At 37.6% G+C, this 19,956-nt stretch overlaps 1 protein-coding gene across 4 annotated transcripts in view; it reads left to right on the top strand.

Moving 5' to 3' along the window:
* Window positions 1–19,956, top strand: part of MINDY2 (MINDY lysine 48 deubiquitinase 2) — a 70,502-nt gene that overhangs the window by 24,295 nt on the left and 26,251 nt on the right. For all 4 annotated transcript variants that reach the window (XR_010921332.1, XM_067555946.1, XM_067555947.1 and 1 more), the window contains exons 4-6: window positions 7,732–7,890; window positions 10,344–10,446; window positions 18,890–19,032. Coding sequence is in view for 3 of the 4 variants with exons in the window: in XM_067555946.1 (XP_067412047.1) it covers window positions 7,732–7,890; window positions 10,344–10,446; window positions 18,890–19,032 (405 nt within the window). In the remaining variant the exon portion in view is untranslated. The remainder of the gene's footprint in view (window positions 1–7,731; window positions 7,891–10,343; window positions 10,447–18,889; window positions 19,033–19,956) is intronic.

The following is a 19,956-nucleotide window of genomic DNA, read 5'->3' on the forward strand; positions in this document are numbered from 1 at the left end:
GCATGCTGTTATATCAGCCATGGCAAAATGAGTTCCTTTGTCTGCAGCAAGTATAATGACAGACTCCATTGTACTTATTTTAAAGTAGTTCATATTTTCAGTTCAGATGTCCCTGGAGTGCTAGTAGTAGGTACTTATTCTGAAATCTGTGATAACTGAAAACCATACTTTTCAGATTAGCCTACGCTATATAGATAGGAATAGAAAACTTAATCTCTTCACATTTATCTATAGATCCTGCTATAACCAGATCACAGAAGTACTGCAAAAAGTTTTAAGAATTCTATGAAATGTTTTATAGCTATTTTTTTTAACTTCAGTCGAGAGTATAGTAGTTGATCTAGTAAAATAACATACTTTTTCCATTTTTAAATAAAACAGAGATAAAGGTGTGTCTCCCACATATGTGTTTTCAATAACAAACCTGTTGTGGAATGCTGCAGGTATAGAGTGATTGCTGCATTTCATCTCAGAGGTGGGTTATCCTACATGTATGTTTGAAAAGAGCTTTGGGAGCCATTTGGGATGAGTCACTATAAACATTTATATTTATATATATCTATATATCTATATTATATATATATATATATATATATATATATATAGAAATAAAATAAACCACTCTGTAGAGGCAATTGGGGTGTGTGCAAATAGTAATTTTATTACTAAGCCAAAAATCACAATACATAACCAAATCAAAATGACATGCTCTGCATGAAGTTTTTGAAACTCTATCCTTTGATATACCACCAATAAAACATTCTGAAATTTTTAAAAAGTCCTTTTTAAAATGTACAACTTTTTCTGCTTCCTGTTGATGTTTAAGAAGTGACTGATAGCAACACCACTTGCTATGCTCAGCCCCACTCCTCACCATTATTTCGGTACACGTTTCTAACTGATGTCTCTTCATTTTCACTTTGGGATTTGATGCTTGTGATACTGGAAAACATCCTCTTCTAGGAGCTGAGGAAAGATGTGTACCATCAACAAAACAATGAAACTGACTACAAAATAAATGAAATGGGGGAGGAGTGGAAAGAAATATTTTTCTTGAATTTTTTGTTTATTGTAATCTTATAGGTTACTTGTTATAAATGTATACCTAACGTTGTACCTGTTTACAATTGAAAATAGGTTTTATCGCTCCTTTTTAAATACTAAAATGGCAAAGTGACATCATAAAATTGTATATGAGCGCCTATGTCAGTGACTGATGTAAGCAACTTTTCTTTAAAAAGTGTCTTGAGTCACTTAAGGAAGGCAGATGTTTAGGAACACAAGTTCACAATTTCAACCTGGTATCTGAAACTCAAGGTGGATGTTCCTTGGTTCATATATTATCCTCACTAATAAGCTGAGCACTACACTGAGGTGACAATTTGGAGACAAAGGTTTGCATAAGTTAAGGCATAGTTTGACATTTAGGGTCTTTATTCTTGTTATTGGCATGTTTGTCAGGAAAAAAATGCATGGCAGTGCTCTAAAAATTGCACTACTAATCTATGTGATATGCCTGATTTGTAGATCAGTCAGGATTTCAGTTTCTAGTGCTGTTCAATGCAGCATCGTTCACAAACACATTTCACTTCAGATAATGAAAAGAAATCCTTTAGATTAAAAATGTTTTGGAAAATAAATTAAGAAATCTAAAACTAAAGAAACTAATTATTCCTCCTGACTTTTCAGGGCTTCACTGACTTTTTAAGAAGAGGTGCACTAACCTGCCATGCAGACCTTGCTACAATGCACTCAAAATTCCATAGTGTGCTTTGAGGTACTCCCTAACAAATTGCCTTGTAGAAGTGAGGAGCCTTTGTGTTACTACAGTTGTTGGTATTTGATTGCTGCTTCTCCAGGAATTGAGTCTTTAAATTCTTAGAACACTATTTTCATCACTCATATTGCCTTAAGCAATCAAGAAAAATCATCGAGATCATACAGAGATATTTCCTATTACAGGTCTTGATAAAATTACAAGATACATCTACTAGTCAATGGGAGGTATAAAAGATGAGGGGCTCTGTGGTGTTACGGTCCAGTAAAAAGAACATGATATACAAAATAATGAACAGAGAAGATAGGATGTCTACTTCTATTAATCTTTCCTCCTAATATAAGGAAAAGTGAACCTTTAATGAACGTTAGCAACACATTTCAAACTAATAAGGAAACAGTTTTTCATAAAGCACACAATTAGCCTGTGGAACTCATTGCCACAAGATACCAATGAGACCAAATGCTTTGCAGAGTTAAGAAAAAAGGTTGACATTCATGTTATATTGGTAATGAGAACATCTAGAATTACAGTGAAAGAAACTTTCCCTGTGCTTATTCCATAACTGTTTACTATAGCATTTCTTGCATGTTCTTCTGAAGCAACTGGTATTGGCCACTGTTGGAGATAGGATACAAGATTAGATTGACCGATGAATGGTCTCGTAAGGCAATGCCTATGTCTTTCCTACCCACCCCAGAGCCTTCTGGCTGCTGCAAAGGAGAGGAGCTTTTGTTACTCTACTCCTCTCCTTAGCTTCCTGACTACTCTGGGCTGTGGGTGTAGGGGTGGGGGAGGTCTCCGTTGTTTGACTTTTCACCAGAGCCTCTTGGCTGCTGGGGACGTATGTGAAGAAGTGTCCTACTTTTATCTATCTCTAGCTTCCACTTTTTGAGTCTGTCTCTGTAAAGTGTCTGCTTCTGCTGCTATGCCTTCTCGCTTTCGTTGCAGCAACAGCGTAAATTTGACATGATTCTGGAGTTTCATTGCTTCCCTTAGAGTTCTAAATAGCAGCAGTGAAACGAATCAGTCTTAATACTCTGCTGGTGGTTGGTAATGCTATGCAAAGGTACTGGAACTGACTGCAGATTTGGAAAGACAATGCTGAGTTGGTTTGCATTTTGGAATGTTTATGTTGGAACCATGAAGGATAGAAAATATATTTTTTTAATCAAAAGCTTAATTTTTGAAGAAACTGTATCAATGGTAGCATTGAAGACAAAAGCTGTAAAGAACAATATCATTATATTTAAGACACAGTAACATCATTTTATGGCTAAGTTTAGTATATTAGAAAAATCCAAAGGCCTGATTCTGAGAATTAATTTTTGAAGAAACTGATAACATATGCCCCCAAGTAGCAGGGAAAACTTCCTACTTGCCTCCAATGAGTGAAATTTTCAAGCCCCATCTATATGTGTTCATAGTTCATTCCCTGTACAATTATAGTTAGTGTTTTAGCGTATTGAATTCCCAGTGACAAAAGTGCTCTGTAATGTCCATCAACTATATTAGCCTGATAGAAACTGTGAAGACTTCAAAAGAAAAATGGTCCCATTTTGCTCAGCAAAGCAGTCTAAAAGTTGAGGAGTAGTAATAAATACCTTCCTGAACAAAGCATAAATATTGAATGCAAAGGAAGATTTAAGTGATAATTGATGTTACTTAGCCTAATAGTGGATTTGCTTATTTTGTTCAGAAATATTTGGCATTGTAAGAGCCTTCCATAACTTGTGGACAAGAGCTTCTATCCCACTTCTAATACTGGCTTTTAACAATAATAGAAAACTTTACTGTTCAGACAGTTTGCTGAAACATTAGATAGGTTTTTCTATTTTGTTTACCTTTATTCAAATATACTGAGTTTCCAGTGCATATTCCGTATTTCAATGGACCTATAGAATACATTCAGTAATTAGCATAGATTTAATCGCAATGGTAATCTGAAAATTTTGACATGCCATATGCATCTTTGACCAACTGCAACTCCCATAGACTTTAGTAAGTACAAAATATTGTAACATCATAAGTAATGAAGGAACGAGACAAGATCATGTAAAAAAATTCAACAAACTTTAATACAGCCGAGGCCCCTCCATAACAGTGATTATCTGTCCTACAGCTGGGAGCAGACAGTGCCACCCCCACCTCCCAAGAGAATATTATTTTAATTTCTATATCTCAGTAACCTCTATCAAATCACACCCACCTGCAATGCAGTCAGTGAATGAGGGGAAACCCAGTACAATATTTTACACCCACATGTTGTCTTCCTACAGCAATCTAGTAGCTCATCCCAATAAGTCCTTCCCCAATTGCTTAACCATGTCTTTCAGGGAAGATTCCCTAAAAGTTGGGGATCCAAAATTCCATCTACGCCTGTTATAAATTAAATCCAGGAGATCTCAAACATTTTCATAGTGGAATACTTTATAGAGGTAGTGTTTGCCACCTGAATATTTAAGTTGTCTAACATTTCACAGCTACAGTTGTATATAACAGAATTTCAACTTGCCTTTAAAAAAATAAATGGAAACCGTATGTGTGAGAGAAACCATGTGACGATGAAACATTTTGTTTAAGATTGTAGAATCAAGCACTTTAAAGTTACGAGATACAGGCAACCTTAATTTGGATAATGTCTTGATTCTGCTCCATTGTATGCATGCAAAAGAGAAACAGAGACAGGAATTAATTTTCAAGTGGAAGGATTGCACTTTAGTAACTGTTCACTTTAATGACAGACGCTAAATACCGCCACTCCACCCAACTTATGTGTTTATTTGGAACAACTGTGGTGCTTTCATGCCAAGTAACTAGTGTTCAGGCTGGGCTCCTTTCACTCTAACCTCTAGTTTGTAGCCTCTGAATCCTCTTGCCTTCTCTCCATGAGGGTGAGTAAATATACACAGGAAAGGTATCTCAATCTACAAAGATTTTTAAGGACTTCCCATATTCCTTCAGTGTAACAGGTTTCACCAGTTACCTTCTGGGTCTTTTACACGTTGCTCATGGGAGCTGGCCAGTTTGAACTTCATGCCAATACTGAACACAACCTGTGATGAAATTACTCCACTTATAAACTTACAACTTTTAAATTCCTGTCCTTTCTCCTTATTAATATAAAACTGGATCTGCAGGATACTGCAAGGATGGCAAAAAACTCACCAGATACCTTTCCAATCTTACTTTGAGGGAAAAATTCCTTTGTGCTCCCAAAAGCTGACAGTTGCCAGACACATAGCATTTTGGAAATGCTCCAAGGGTCTGTGGCAGCCCTGCAATGCATACTGTCCTGGGGACGGGGACCCCAGGGCTTCCAGATTGCTGGGTCAGCTGTCTCCCTGACCTGCTGGACTCCTGAGTGGAAACACTCTGGAGTGAGCCATCTGAGTCTTGCAATTGGAAGTATCCACATGGCGGGTCTGCCTCAGACACAGACTCTGTAATCTGATCCCTGCTCTGTGGAAGAGAGCCTGGAAACCCTGAGGGCCTTGGCTTGAGCTGGGGGGTCTCATAGCTTCCAGGCTCCCTGCTGTGGAGCTGGGAGCTGAGCTCCAGCTAGAACCCTAGGTTTGCCAGGACATTCAGGCTCTTGGCTCCAGGCAAGGAGCATGGAAGCCTAGGCATGGCAGGACTGCTCCAAAGCCCTGGCTGGAACTAAGGCTTTCAAGGCTTCTAGGCTCCGTGGCAGAGAGCCTGGCTGAGCTGGGAGCCTGGAAGTACAGCTCTAGCAAGGCTCCCAGGGCTGACTTGGTCCTCACTGCAGAATGAGGAGCTTAGCTAGCCTCAAGTGCCCCAGTTCTAGCTGGGCTGACTTGGTCCCTGCTGCAGAGTGGGGAGCCTTGCAACCCTGGTAGCCAGGCTCTGAGGGCTGGCAAGCTCCTTGCTATGGAGCTGTGATTCCTGGAATACTGGAAACCTAACTGTTTCGACTAAAGTTTTGTCAAATCTATAATAGATTCAGCAAAAATTTGTCTTCAGTGATTTGTCATTTTTCAAACTAAACTACCTTTTGTCGGAAAATTTATGACCAGCTCTTCTAATTAATGAGTTAATTTATGTCTACTGCTAAGGTCTTTTGGAAGCTGTTGCCCCCTTATTACATAATTTGTACATCTTAAATAGGATACCTTATACTTGCTTTACCTACTTATTATTGTAATGTTGTTTGAACAGATAGACTAAGCCCTAGGTCCATTGCCTTGGATGTGGAATAGTTTACTTTGAAGCCAGAGGTTTCTCCAAATTCATTCCTCTCTGAAAAGATGTCAGAATTTTACCTGTTCATCCTTACTTTGGCTGTGGGGGCACTGTATAATTGTTGATCTATCCTGTAATTTTCTCACCCCCATTTCATCCTAAGTACCTTAACGTTACCTAAAGAAACTTTAATCAATCCTGTCAAAAGCCTTTTTTTCATCTAGTAACATATTAGGGATCTTTCATGAATAAGCCAAGTGGGTCATCCCCTATGGTATTTTTATATAAGCTAACAACCTTGGACAAACCATTCTGGTCTCTGTTTACCTACTTTGGTAACATCTCTTCCATTCTCACAACAATAAGTTTAGTAAAAATGGTAGCATCTAAGTAGTGAGCTTAAGAAAGGCACAATCCACCCTGTTTGATTTCAGAATAATATACTTGTTTGGCTATATAATGAAAGGAAGGGTAATAATACAGTTTAGTAGAACTGGAGAAATGAGACCTCATGCACTGTCTATAGAAACTTCTGTTTTATACATTGTATGTATGCATGTACCTCCTGTTTATGGTGGGAGTTGATTGTGAACTGTGCCCACTTTGATCATCTCGTCAGACATAACGGAAAGGAAAGATGTAACTTTCCAAGATGTAACCAGTGTGTTTGTCTTTTTTGCAACTACTCAACAGAAGTACTTGTCTTGGTTATAGCAGAAAGTAATGGCTGGATAATGTAATAGCCTGTAAGTTGAAACAGATTTTCTCACTTTATGGGTAATATATTTGCCCTGAACACATCTTCAGGATGCCTACAGAAGGCTGGAACTTTGTCCATGGGAAAAGATGACATTCCTGTAACCACCTTTTCTCCCAAGTGTCTGGCGTGGTGCTGTTGGAGGTGGGACGAAAGAAAAGAGGAATTATGCAAAGCATCTTTTTTTGAACTTTGAAGGGAGGAGTGACATGCAGCATGAAGTCAAACAGAGCTGAATGAGGGAACTGCAAATGGCAGGGTTCCACTTCTGCAGAGCTGCTCTGGTAGAATGGGGACGTCACCATCACATTAGCAGCTAATAACACTGTTTAATAATTTTTATCTCCCTCTTGGCAACATGTCTCTGCAAATCCTACTCATCCATTCTAGACCCATAATACAGCTCCTTTGTCTGTGTAACATGGAACCAGAGTCTGCACCTATTATTGATGTAGGTAGTATAACAAATCTTTTGCCTCAAATACTGCTCCAGATTTGTTCTGAGCGTTGCTCCCTTCCCTTCCTTCATATCAACAAATTGAAGTCAGAGCTGGAAGCTGGGAAAACTGGTCGTCTTTAAAAATAAATAAAAGGTTTATTTTAAGTCTTCAGACCAGGGATTGTCTTTGTTATAATGCTTGTATAGTGCCTTGCATGTGGGGCTGGGACCTAGGTTATACCACTTCAAGCACAATTAACTTTAATTGCTGTTTAGTACATGTAGATGATTTGTTCCAGATAAGGCCTTGTTACATAAAATGGTAATTGAATTTACTTTTTCTTGTATTTGAACACACATCTTAAATTGTGATACTTTTGTAACTAATGATGAGAAAATGTATTAAATCCACTGTTTAGCTAATGTGCCCAATTGCAAGTTTTATATAAAATGCTGAACTGGATAAATGATTAACTTACAAGAGTAACTACCAAGTGTAGAAAGTTCTCTAGTGCTGTCCATTTGGTTCATCTATATTTTTCTTTCTGTTGTCAGAATATGAGTGATGCAATGGCTATCCTACATAAGCTACAGACAGGTCTGGATGTGAATGTGAAGTTCACTGGTGTACGAGTATTTGAATACACACCTGAATGCATAGTGTTCGACCTTCTTGATATTCCCTTGTACCATGGATGGTTAGTGGACCCTCAGGTAAGCAAAGTAGCTTAGATGATGAGTAATCTATTTTCTGTCTGAACTATTTTACATTTTATTGGGGGAATGTGAAGAGCTTCAAAGATGCATATGGCATGTCAAAATTTTCAGATTTTTAAGTCATTTTAACTTAAGGTTTATAGTCTCTTTTGTTGTGTAGACAGAAGTCAGAGTTAGCTGATCATGTTTTCTTTGAGTCTGCACCCAGAAAGATTAAAATTTCACCTTGAAGAGTGGTTTGAATCATACTGTTCATTATAAGGGACTATAACTTTGCAAGGATTGATTGTTAATTTGTCTAAAATCTGGAACTTTCTTTTTTAAGTCCTGGATCAGTGCAAAATAGTACTGCTATTCTAAGGAAAAATTGAGTTTTATTTTGCCTTTTCTAGTGGTGGTATTAATTGCTTACCTTGATGGGTCACATAAGAGTTTGGACATTAATAAGTTAGTGAATGTGATGTGACTACCCTCATTCCTCCAATTCCTACCTGCTTTTAGCAGCTTCTGTTTCAAGAACTGAGAGCATTAAAGCCAATTTGAGAAAATGAAATCTTTATCTTAAGAATAAGTAGTATAATTGGTATAATTTTGTTTATGATGTGCATCATCCTATTAAGAAAGGAAAGTGATACCATTTGGCTAGGGCGAAACATCTGTTATATGGCTAAAGTAGCCTGTCTCTATGATTGATGCATTTCTCATGATTTGTGACTGGGGTCATCTAGGGTTTTTTTTTGTTTGTTTGTTTTTTTGCACCTGATGATTTTCATGTCCAGAAAGTGCTTTCATCACATTTTATTTAGCACAATAGACGGCAACCCATATCTCTCTGAAGTACACCATACATCTATTGTCCAGACCTTTGTGAACTCTATGGGAGATAACCTTGGAGAATAGGAGAAACAATAGTTGTAGTTTTGGCCATAGGAGAAGCACATATTGGTGTTCCTAAAACTTTTCTGGTTTCTTATTTGCTTCCAGGTGTAAATCAAGCCTTTTTTATTTATATTAATAGTTATTTATTATTAGGATAGTCTCTGGGGTCACCAGCTATGACAGAAACTCCATTGTTCTAAGTGATTTAGAAACACATGAAGAAATTATCCCTGGTCTGAAAAACTTAAAATCTAAGTTGGTATTTACCAGGTTTTGTCCTAGCTACTTGAGCATCTGCCTCGATGATCTTCCAATATGACTTAAATCAGCTGACGTTAATATTAATTAATAATTAATCATATTAATTAATAAGCCCATGTTAATAGTTTCTAGATTTGACAATTTTGGGATTTGGTGGGGAGGGATGTCTTAATGGAGAACCTTAATTCTGGAAATAATTTCCCATGCTGACCCAACAGAGCCAGAATTTTCTTCCATTAAAGAAGTAATGTAAAAAGCTAACTGTTCCCTCAGGTATTTCTCTAAAGGAATGAGGATGGGAAATATTTATGTAACAGTTAACACCTACATTTTCAATTTAGTCGGCATTAGTTAACTGATTTTTATAGATCAAGATTTATATGAGTGCCCAGAGATAAGTGGCAGGCATTTTTTTTAATTGTGAAAATTTTGTAATAGCCTTTCAAAAATTGGAATGCACTATTTTTTGTACAAGTTAAATGTTTGAGTATTAAAAAAAGAGGAATTCTACCAGATGCAGTCATCTTTTTTTTTTCTTTTTTAACTTTGGGATCCTCTGGAACAAACATATAAGTGATTTGCAGCACATTAGAATGTGTTCTAACAAGCAGCAAAGAAATGCGGTTTAAGTGGGCATGTTTTGATTGATTTATGTGGCCCACATGACACATTGATTTGGCAGAATCTAAATTTTCATGAAAAAAAAAGTTTGTAACCCTCATAGGTGCAGAGAATCTTTCAGATGTGTACCAGTACAGCTAATGTACTGCCATCTGCCTGAGTCTGCATACTGCCTGCAACAGTGGCTCCGGGAAGTCTGAAGGCATGATACAGAAAAAAGGGAATAAGGAAGGAAGAGAAAAAATAGTCAGAAATAGCAGCCTATTTCCCATGAAGTGAAGCTGTGCCAATAATACGTAACTGAAAAAATAATAAATAACTGAAAGTTGAGGTATTGCCTAAGGACTGATTCTACCCCCGATCTTTATGCAGATCTCCCACTGACATCACTGAATATTCTATAATGTATTGAGGGCAGTGTGCAGTATTAAACTTAAACCCTACCTTATAGATGATAATTAAAATTGAGTTTGGCACTCTCCACAAAATGTGTGCAATATCCTTGAGTTAAGGCTTTTTGAAGTAGGGTTATGTGTTGACGTTAGTGTGGTATAGCCAGAAAGTCTCTTGTGGAGAATTCATTTTTAATATATTTTAGCTTATGTTATGAACAAGTCTAGTAGGCACACAGGAACAAACAATGGATTTCCTGTTCTTCATAAAAACAAAGGAATTATTTGTTTTTCCAGATTGCTGACATTGTGAAGGCAGTTGGTAATTGTAGTTACAATCAGTTGGTGGAGAAGATCATCTGTTGTAAACAGTCGGACAACAGTGAGCTGGTTAGTGAAGGTAGGTGAATGCTGCCATTGTAATTTTTTCCTTTCATTACTGGAATTAATGAAGTGTAGAATCCATATATAAAATTTAAAATTTATTTAACTTTTTAATTATACATTTTATATATTGGTCTATGTGTAAGTAGTCTGTCACATGATGGTTGCCATCCATGTAATAAACTGCATTAATCACATTAAATCTCCTCACCTGTATCTTTGCCCATTAAACCGTCTCCTCTGGGATGGGCCATTGGTGGTGGAATTTACAAAGCTTTGCAACCTCTGAGCTCTGCTATTTTTAAAATTAAAGCTGGAGAAATCTTTCTTTTCTCACAAAATTTCACTAGTTTGAGGTCTCATGGGCAATATTCAATCATGGTTCAGTGACAAATTTCAGGTCTGCTATGTCTCAACATACCATGGCTAGAAATGGGAATTATATACCATTTGGAAAAGGGGAAAATCCCTATTAGAAAGGTAAACAGCATTTCTACTCATGGTAGGTCTCAAGGTTTTGATTGGAAAAATAATGAAAAGACATTGTACATTATTGTTGAGGTGTAACATGTCAGCTATTCTCTCTTTCTGTGGTTTGTGCATTTGGACTCAGTAATAAGGGACCCTTCCTTTATTGGTGAAGGGATATGAAAAATAGTGTCAATAAAACTTGCTGAATCAACGCACGTGTGTGAATGGGCATGTATTTTTTTAAAAGTACAGTATATTAAAATCCATTTTTGTTGTAAAGTTTGATCCTTAGACTATAGTTGGATGAGGTAGAGCTGAATTTTTGGAGGCATTATTAGTGGTTCATTATGTTTCTTGCGCTGTGGTAGGCAGAGAGCCTATTCAGGACTGGGGTTCATCAGTGATAATGTTGTACAGAAAACAAAAGGAGCTTAGAATTTTCCATTCAACTTTTCAGTTACAGCAAGGTTTAAATCAGTTGTGTGCTGAAAACACCACATATTCAGTTTTCAGTATCACCACATTTTCAGTTTTCTATACACCTGCAAGTATATGTAAGTAGTTTGAGAGTATGAAGAGCTAAAAATTACTCTGGTAAGGACTAGTGCCAAATTTTATTCTGATCCTTCTATTTATAAATAGCCTTACTTTAATACTTTGAAGTTTAAATAGATGTAGATCCAATCAAAATTTCATTTGTAGACTAATTTTTAATTTTAAAATCATTTGTTAATATCATACTATTTCTAAATATGCCACAGAAGCCATTGTGAAAATGTTGTCTGTCAGTGTCAGAAGGATTGTAGCACAAGCCTTCTGAGTGTTTATTTCCACAAGGCTTTGTGACTTTTGCAAACTTCCTAGCCTCTTCAGTTCCATTAGGTTTTATACTTGAGGCAGTGTGTTACAGAGGATAGGGCACTGGAATGGGACTTGAGACACAGGTTTTATTCCTGGCTCTGTGGCTGAGCTGTTGTGTGGTCTAGGGCAAGTCAATTTCATCTCTCTATGAACTCTATTTCTCCTCCAACTCTTTGTCTTCTCTTTTCAGATTATAAATTCTTTGTCTCTACTGTGTATTTGTATATTGTTTAGCACAACAGTACCCCAATCTCAGCTGGGGCCTCTAGGTACTACTGTAATGACAATAATAAATAGCAGCATTTGGAAAAAATATCTTGTAGGTCAGCTAGTTAAACACTTAACCTCAGAGTTTTAAAGATATTTTAGGCATTGCTTCCCTCAGTGTTGCAACACCTAATTGATTTAGGAGCCTAAATATCATATTCAAAACTGAATTAGGCAATGTGCTCAGCAATGCCAAAATAAGGGCCCAAATAATGGCTTTGACTCACTTAAAAACTTTAAATTTGCAAACTAATAAGTGCTTTTGCTCTAAACTGGTTGACTGTATAAGCCAGTTTGTTTTAACAAGCATACAATTCTTATTAGCAAAGTACAATAAAGGGGCTACCTTTTAGCTCCCAGGACACTGTGAGAGGAAATACGCTAGTGCTGTCCACCTCCACCTGGAATCCTTGCAGCTAGTTATCATCTTCCCTACATAGGCAGGCACCATCTGGAACCACTACATTAAAGCTTAACTCAAAATTTAGAATAAATATGACATGTTTGTGGATATATTGGAAATATTGTTAGGAAAGTGGTAATTTTCCATATTAAAACTATTTTAGGGTTTTCTACAGTGTTATATGAAATTTTAAACTGATTTTATCCATATTTAGATGTGGCTGCCAAATAACAGATTGTGGTGCTTTATAATAGTCCTGTACCATGATGTTAAAAGTATTACAAAATTATTTACAAGAATTGTTGGTATAAAGGTAATAGTGGAATACAAGTAAGATTTACAGTGCTGATATATACAGCCTTGATAGATGCTGGTCTATCTAACAAAGGCATTGTCAGCTATACAGAATTGGCAAGTCTTCAAAGCTCAGCTGTTCTGGAGCTAGATATTTGGGAAATAAACATAACAATCTTTTTTCGTTCTTATCCAAAATATGAATGAAGAATTTGCTTGAAGATTCCAGAAAAGTTCATCTTTGGACAGGGACCAGGTATAGAAAAACATCCAAAAAGATTATTTTTTTTGGAAAATTCTGTGAGTATGTAAAACTTAAAATTAAGTGGTTTGCAAACCTCAAGTATTTGTTTGCTAATAGGAAGCCTAAACTGTAATAAGTGCAAGAATGTTACATGGAATAATCCTTTATGAAGGCACTAATAGGATTGAATTTTCACTAGGCTCATAAGGGAACACGTCATTTCTCCCTTTTTTACAATCTGTATTGAGCAACTTTATAGCCAAAACTATTGGAAATAGAAAGTTGAAAATAGGTAGGTAATTGATTCTTGTAGTGAAATGCCTCTGACAGCGTTGGTAAAATTATTTTTGATTGGCCAAATTTAAAAATTTGAAAAGTACATTTTTAAAGATGATCTGAAGGGTGAGGCATGAAAAACTGGGTGTGTACTTTTTTGTTCATCTTCATAAAGTATAAAGAAGTCCTGAAAAGTTTTTGTTTGTGTGTGTGTGGTTTTTTGTTTAGTTCTTACCTTAGTAATATCAGAAATGCCAAGTCTTGTCTTCCTTGTTTTGCTTGAGGCCTTCATTACAGGACTTGGAGATGTGAACTGGTATCTTGGGAAAGTTAGATGTTGGAACTATTGAGATAGCGTTTCTTTTGTTAGGCACGCATTTGGTCTAAATAGATGTTAACAAAGTGAACAATAATTTTAACTGTGTGAATAAAAACAACTTCCCCTCTCACATTTCTTTTCCTTGGTATCTGTAATGTCATAATATTACTAGTTCTCCAGCAATCAATAATCCATAGCCTCTTCCAGGATAAACAACAGACCGACCTGAATTACCACTGAAGTGTGTATATTTTTAAAAAAAACAAACCACACTTTTTCAGGCAGCCTTCATGCATCAAGAAGACAAAAATGGGTGCACATCCAGTTTTTTTCATTGCAGATTACATTTAACAACCAAAAAGCTCTATTCTGAAGGGAAGAAGGTTGCCTTGTACATGGCTACTTGGCAATTTAGGAATGTGATGAATGTGAACTTGTCCTGTGAAGGCCTGCCTAATTCAGTCTTCTAAAGTATGAATTGAATGAAGCAGGATTCATATTGTGCAAGACGCCATTTTCAAGTGACTTCTTGATGAATAGTTCCCATTTATAGAAGTTAAACTCTTTGAAAAAATCAAAAAACTCCATTTTATATTTAGATTACACCTTGCCCTCTGTGCCTCTTTACACTTTCAGATCTCTTTAGTTTAAGTTTCTTCATATACTTTATCTACCACTGCTTGAAAGGACCCAGGAAGACATTGTATGCAACACTTACATAAGAGTTTAGAGAGGATATCCATCCAGTGTAATTGTATATCCTCTCCAGTAGAAGATTAAGAGGAAGAACAATTGCTGTACTGGATCAGACTCAAGGTCTCGTCCAAGATTCTGTCTCTAAAAATGGCCAACATCAAGTGTTTCAGAGGAAGTTGTAAGAACCTCTCAGCAGGCGGATTCAATAGGGCTCATCCTGATCTCTAACTAATAGCTAGAAATTAGTTTATGGCCAGAACCATGAAGTGTAATATTTTCCTTGCTTCTTCTATATATTAGTTAGTTAATTGTAGTGTTAGTTGCTTGTTAGCATATCCTTTGAGTAGTGTCTCTATGTGTGCTCCACTGCAGGTGCACATGTGCCTCTCAAACTGATTAAAGATTTTCAGTTTGCAGTGTCTGTTTAGCCAATGCATGTGCCCTATGCCTCATGACAGATACTGAAGCTATATAAGGGTGCACAGGTGAACCACCCTCAGTTTCTTCTCAACTGCCTCAGCCTGAGATTGAGCCCTAGCTTGTCTACCTTGAGCATGGCTTTTCTAGTAACTCTATAGTAGTTAAGATAGTTTTTATAGTCAATTGCTAGTTGTTAATATAGTTATAGATAATAAGCTAAGTAGCAAGAAGATTGTTTTACTCCTCTCTTTCCCCTCAGGGAGACTTATTTTTTTTCCTGGCAGGGTATGCCTGGCTCTCCAGGTTTTAAATGTTGCCTGTCCTGCTGAGAGGCTATACCTGTAAGATACAGTAATGCTGCATCTTTTGCCTGTGTCTGTTGCCATGTCCCCTAGAAGTGCATCTTCTGCCTGGTCCTCAAGTCCAGGGCAAGGAAAAACAGGGAGATTAAACTTGGGCTGCTAATAATGGAATGCTCCCTTCAGCCAGCTTCTGAGTCAGGTCAGGAAGCCACCCCATACATCTGTCTCTAGACAGATCCAGTGCCCCTCAGGCTTCCTCTGAGAAAGGGAAGACTCTGAAGGTTTCAGGGAAGTTTTCCAAAGAGAGGAGCATGGACTCTCACCTTAAGGAGCCAGCTCCGAAAACGTATAGGTACTTGATGAGATCTACGTCTCCAAAGCCTTGACCTCTCAACTTGATTTTTTAAGTTGAAGGACTCCACCTTCAGTACTAATGGGGCCGTAAAATCCCAGAGCACAAAGGACAGACATAGTTCTGATAGGATTTCAGTACTGTCGGTACCCATGCATGCGGCACACTCAGCACCAACCAAGCAATGGCACCCGACATCATCAGTGTCTCCTTTGACGTGTCCACCATCGACTTTGGCAACTATGGCCTCAGCTACCACATGGGCACTGCTCCCCCTACTCAGTACCACAGGAATTCAATATACTAAGGACCTCTCGAAAATGGATGAACCAGAATCCCCACTCCTCCTGGGTACTTTAAGGACAAGTTTTCTTTATGTCTACACCCTAAATTCTTACCTAAATAAGTAAAACCTTACTGGAGTTCCACCTTAAATCAAGTTATTCATCTTCCGTGTTTTTTCCTGAAACCACGTAGTTCTCTACAAGAATCTTGTTTATGTATCCTAGATGTTAGAAGAGCATTGGCATTCTACTTAAATAAGACATAGCAATTTAGGAAGTCATCTAGGCCAGTGGCTCTCAACCTCTCCAGACTACTGTATCCCTTTCAGGAATCTGATTTGGTTTGTGTACCCCCAAGTTTCACTTCACTTAAAAACTACTTGCTTACAAAATCAGACATAAAATTACAATGGTGTCACAGTACGCTATTACTGAAAAATTGCTTACTTTCTCATTTTTACCATATAATTATAAAATAAACAATTGGAATATGAATATTGTACTTACATTTCAGTGTATAGCTCTGAAGAAGAGCTTCCGCAAGTTGGAGACCAGAATCATATCATCTTCATCCATGGATAAGGCTGTGGAGCCCTGCACTCCATCTCACCCAGATGACTTTACATTTTTTTAGGATTTCATCAGAAGGGTGGCTAAGTCTTTGCAGGTTCTCCTTGGGGAGGTTCAATAATCCTTACATATATTTGTTGACATACTTCATTTGACCATGCCAGGCAATGTAGCACACCCAATTAATGAGGCATTCCTAGGCACTGTCAAAAATGAATAGGATGTTCTGCCATCACATAAAAAAAAGTGGTCAAAAATATCATGTCCTATCTGCAGGAGCAGAATTTTTCTATACCAACTGACTCCTTAGCTCAATATTAGGATTCTTAGTAGTGGCTGCAGCTCATGAAGAATCAGATCAACACAGAATGACACCAAAGGAATGTAAACCAAAGCATCTGGATTTATTTGGCCACAAAAACTGTTTTTCAGTGAGCCTTTAATTCAGAATTTAATTTCCAAGCTCTACTGGCCTGTTACAATTTTATGAAATATGACACTTTTTCTGCTTTTATTGAAAAACTGGATCCTGAGAATAGAGAGTTTTCAGCCTTAATTTCAGAGTGGCAACTAGTTGCTAGAACGTCTGTTGAAGTGGCACTTGATGCAGCTGTTACTGCTTTTAGATCTATGGCCATCAGAAGGGCATCCTGGCTTCAGAGTTCCATGTTTCCATGTGAAGTTCACGTCAGAAGATCTGCCTTTTGAGGGCTCTGATCTTTTTAGTTTGAAGACTAATGATTTCCTTTGCACTCTGAAGGACTCTTGAGTTACGCTGCAATCTCTTGGTATAGAGATATCTGTGCCTAAAAGAAAACCAGGTAGACCACATACTTAATCAAAACAGTGACCTGTAGTGGGTGCTTTCTATTACCAGAGAGCATCAGAGGCCATCTCTCTTCTCCCCCAAAGAGACAGTAATATCAGAAAGAGACCACCTGATCTCAGCCTGCATCAGCACTTAAACAGCCATTTTGATGGGTCGATCAAAAGTTGCAATACCACTTTTCAGGATCTAGATCCTTGCATCCCTCCTCTTGTAAATCAACTAAACTTCTTTCAGCATGTATGGACTTCAGTTAATCAGACCACTGGGTAGTAGTTTGATAGGTATTCCGTCCAGCTCCACACCAGTCACTATCCCCCTTCTCATGTTGCCATGTGACAGCATAAAGGGCAGTGTGGCCCTGACCTTCCTTCAGTTCCCTCTTACTGCCTGTGGCAGCGAGACAGTATTCTCACTGCGTCTAACCTGCTTTGGCATTTTGTCCTTATCTTAACACCTATTTTGTGAAGAAATTGTTTCCCATTCTCTCCTTTTTGGATGTTGTCCCCCCCCCAAAAAAACAGAAGAGACCAAAGGGAGGATCCCCTTCCCGTGCAGTACAACCCCTGTACAGTGTGGTGAAGCCACATAAGGGACATAAATAGCAGATTCTATTCCCTCCAGTTTTAAACCTTGCCCCTTGTGTGATGGCACAATGCCCCTGATAGATGGGCATAGCAGATGTCTCTTTTCTGCCCTGCAGAAGACCGTATCCCTTATGTGTGCTCTATTTGATACTACTTCTCCTATGCCCAGAAACCAAGAGATGGGAGGTTCAAATTGCACTTTTTGGAGCAATTTATGAGGGGGGCCTCAGAGAAACTTTGTTGAGGTCAGAATTGAGAAGGCTATTTTCTGCGAGCACCTCAACTACCATGCGCATTGCTGGGTCCAGTGAGGGTGTAAGTGAGAAATCTTTTGGCAAAGAAACAGCTGGAGATTCCCATCCCCACAGATTTTCTGTCTCGTGAACCTCAGCTGGAGATGATTTTCAAAGAAAGAGAACTATAAGAAAGGGGAACAGATGCCCCAAAACATTCCTCCCTTTCTCTCTACCCATGGCAACTACAACACCTGAGGAACAAAGGAACAGTTTTGGATTGAGGGGGGGAATCCTGTCTGAAAGGAAATTAACCAGTAATACTGCTACAAGATGTGATGAGAGAAACCTTTTGCTTTAAATAAACTTAGCTTGTTAAGTTAGGTATTAGTTGTGTTCTTACCTTTCATTTCTTTGTAATGCTGACTTTTATGCCTCATTATTTGTAATCACTTAAAATCTTTCTTGCTGTAGTTAATACACTTTTTTTTTTTTAATCTAAACCATTGTGCTTGGATTGAAGTATTCGGGATAACAGGACTTGTGCATATCATTTTCTATTAATAAAATGACAGATTTTATATGAGCTTGTGTTGCCCAGGAAAGGGCTGGGCAACACAAGATGCATATTTCTGGGGGAAAGTCTGGGACTTGGAATTTGCTGGTGGTTGCTCTGCAGTGTAATTCAAGAGTGGCTGGCCACAGCACTCATGCAGTATAGCTTGGAGTAATTTACATACTGGAGGCTGAGAGAGAGCAGACCAGGTGTGGTTGCTCTCACAGCAAAGCAGTGTAAAAGACACCCTAGACTGGACACAGCTGTTCAACAGTCCAGATTGTACCCTAGATAATGTCGCAGTGTCACAGCTGTAAATTGAGAAGGAAAGTTTATTTATTTTCTTCTAGTGAAATCTAACCTAATAAAAGCCTTGAGAGTTCATTTCTCTAGCTAGCAGTGTGAATTTTTGACGCATCTAATTTTTTTTACGTACATATGTATGCATTTAGATATGTATGATGGACACACAGTCAACAGTCTGCATTGCTTTTATAGGATTTGTAGCTGAACAATTTCTGAACAACACAGCCACTCAGTTGACATACCATGGGTTATGTGAGCTGACTTCAGCAGTTCAGGAAGGAGAACTTTGTGTGTTCTTCAGGAACAATCATTTTAGCACCATGACCAAATATAAGGTATGATTATTAACCTTCTCATTGATTTGTATTGTTTGTGTATCATCCAGGAAAAGGGAATTTGCACAAATAGATAGACAGACTAAAAGACTAAACTTTTTTACTGAATTTAAATGGTGCAGAAATATGCACCATTCCCAAATTATAGCTATAAAAAGTAGCTATGTTTTAAGGCATATGTTATGTCTAGATTAAAATATTGTTTTTATAACTTATCACTGTTTTTTAAAAACTAAAATATTAAATGTTTAGTTTATTATTACAGTATTAGAAGAACCATTAATCTCTCCCCCCCAAAAATTGTTATGCAGTATTACTGTGATTTAATTATACTGCTTTGAGACCAGACATTTTATTATGGGAATACAGATTGTACTGGGTTTTTTCCCTTTCACTTTTATGTTGTATTGCTGAATTTCTTGTCTTTGGATATGTTAAAGATTAGGCAGATACTCTAACAAAGCAACTCACTGGACAGTGGGTGAACTCTGGGTCACCTCTACCAGTTAACATGTTTAAAATACAACTTGACCTGTCTACACTAGAGTTTTAAAAGGTGTTAGTTAAAATGTTCTAACAAACTTTTCAAAAATAAATCTTTTATCCTAGGCTAGACAAGCCCTATATGTAGACAACTTGACTAGCACGGAGTTAATGATGGGATAAATGAGTTCTATGCTACTTATGACAACATCCTGACTGTTTATATTTGCAGAAAATTATGCAAACTATGCCTGGGATATAGCTGATTAGTCAGCAACATCTTAAATTGGGGAAAAGCCAATGAACTTCAGAGATGAGAGGACTCTTGCCTGACATCTTCTCTTGAAATAATTTTAAATCCCTATAATTCTTTCTTTGTGTGTAGGAAAGGATAAACTCTTTATGTCCCAGAAAGCAATTACATAGAGTGGAAGGTAAACA

This window comes from Emydura macquarii, unplaced genomic scaffold (genome assembly GCF_026122565.2).
Source record: "Emydura macquarii macquarii isolate MOO-44397 ecotype Brisbane River unplaced genomic scaffold, CSIRO-AGI_Emac_v2 contig_1644, whole genome shotgun sequence".
NCBI classification, from domain to species: domain Eukaryota; kingdom Metazoa; phylum Chordata; order Testudines; family Chelidae; genus Emydura; species Emydura macquarii.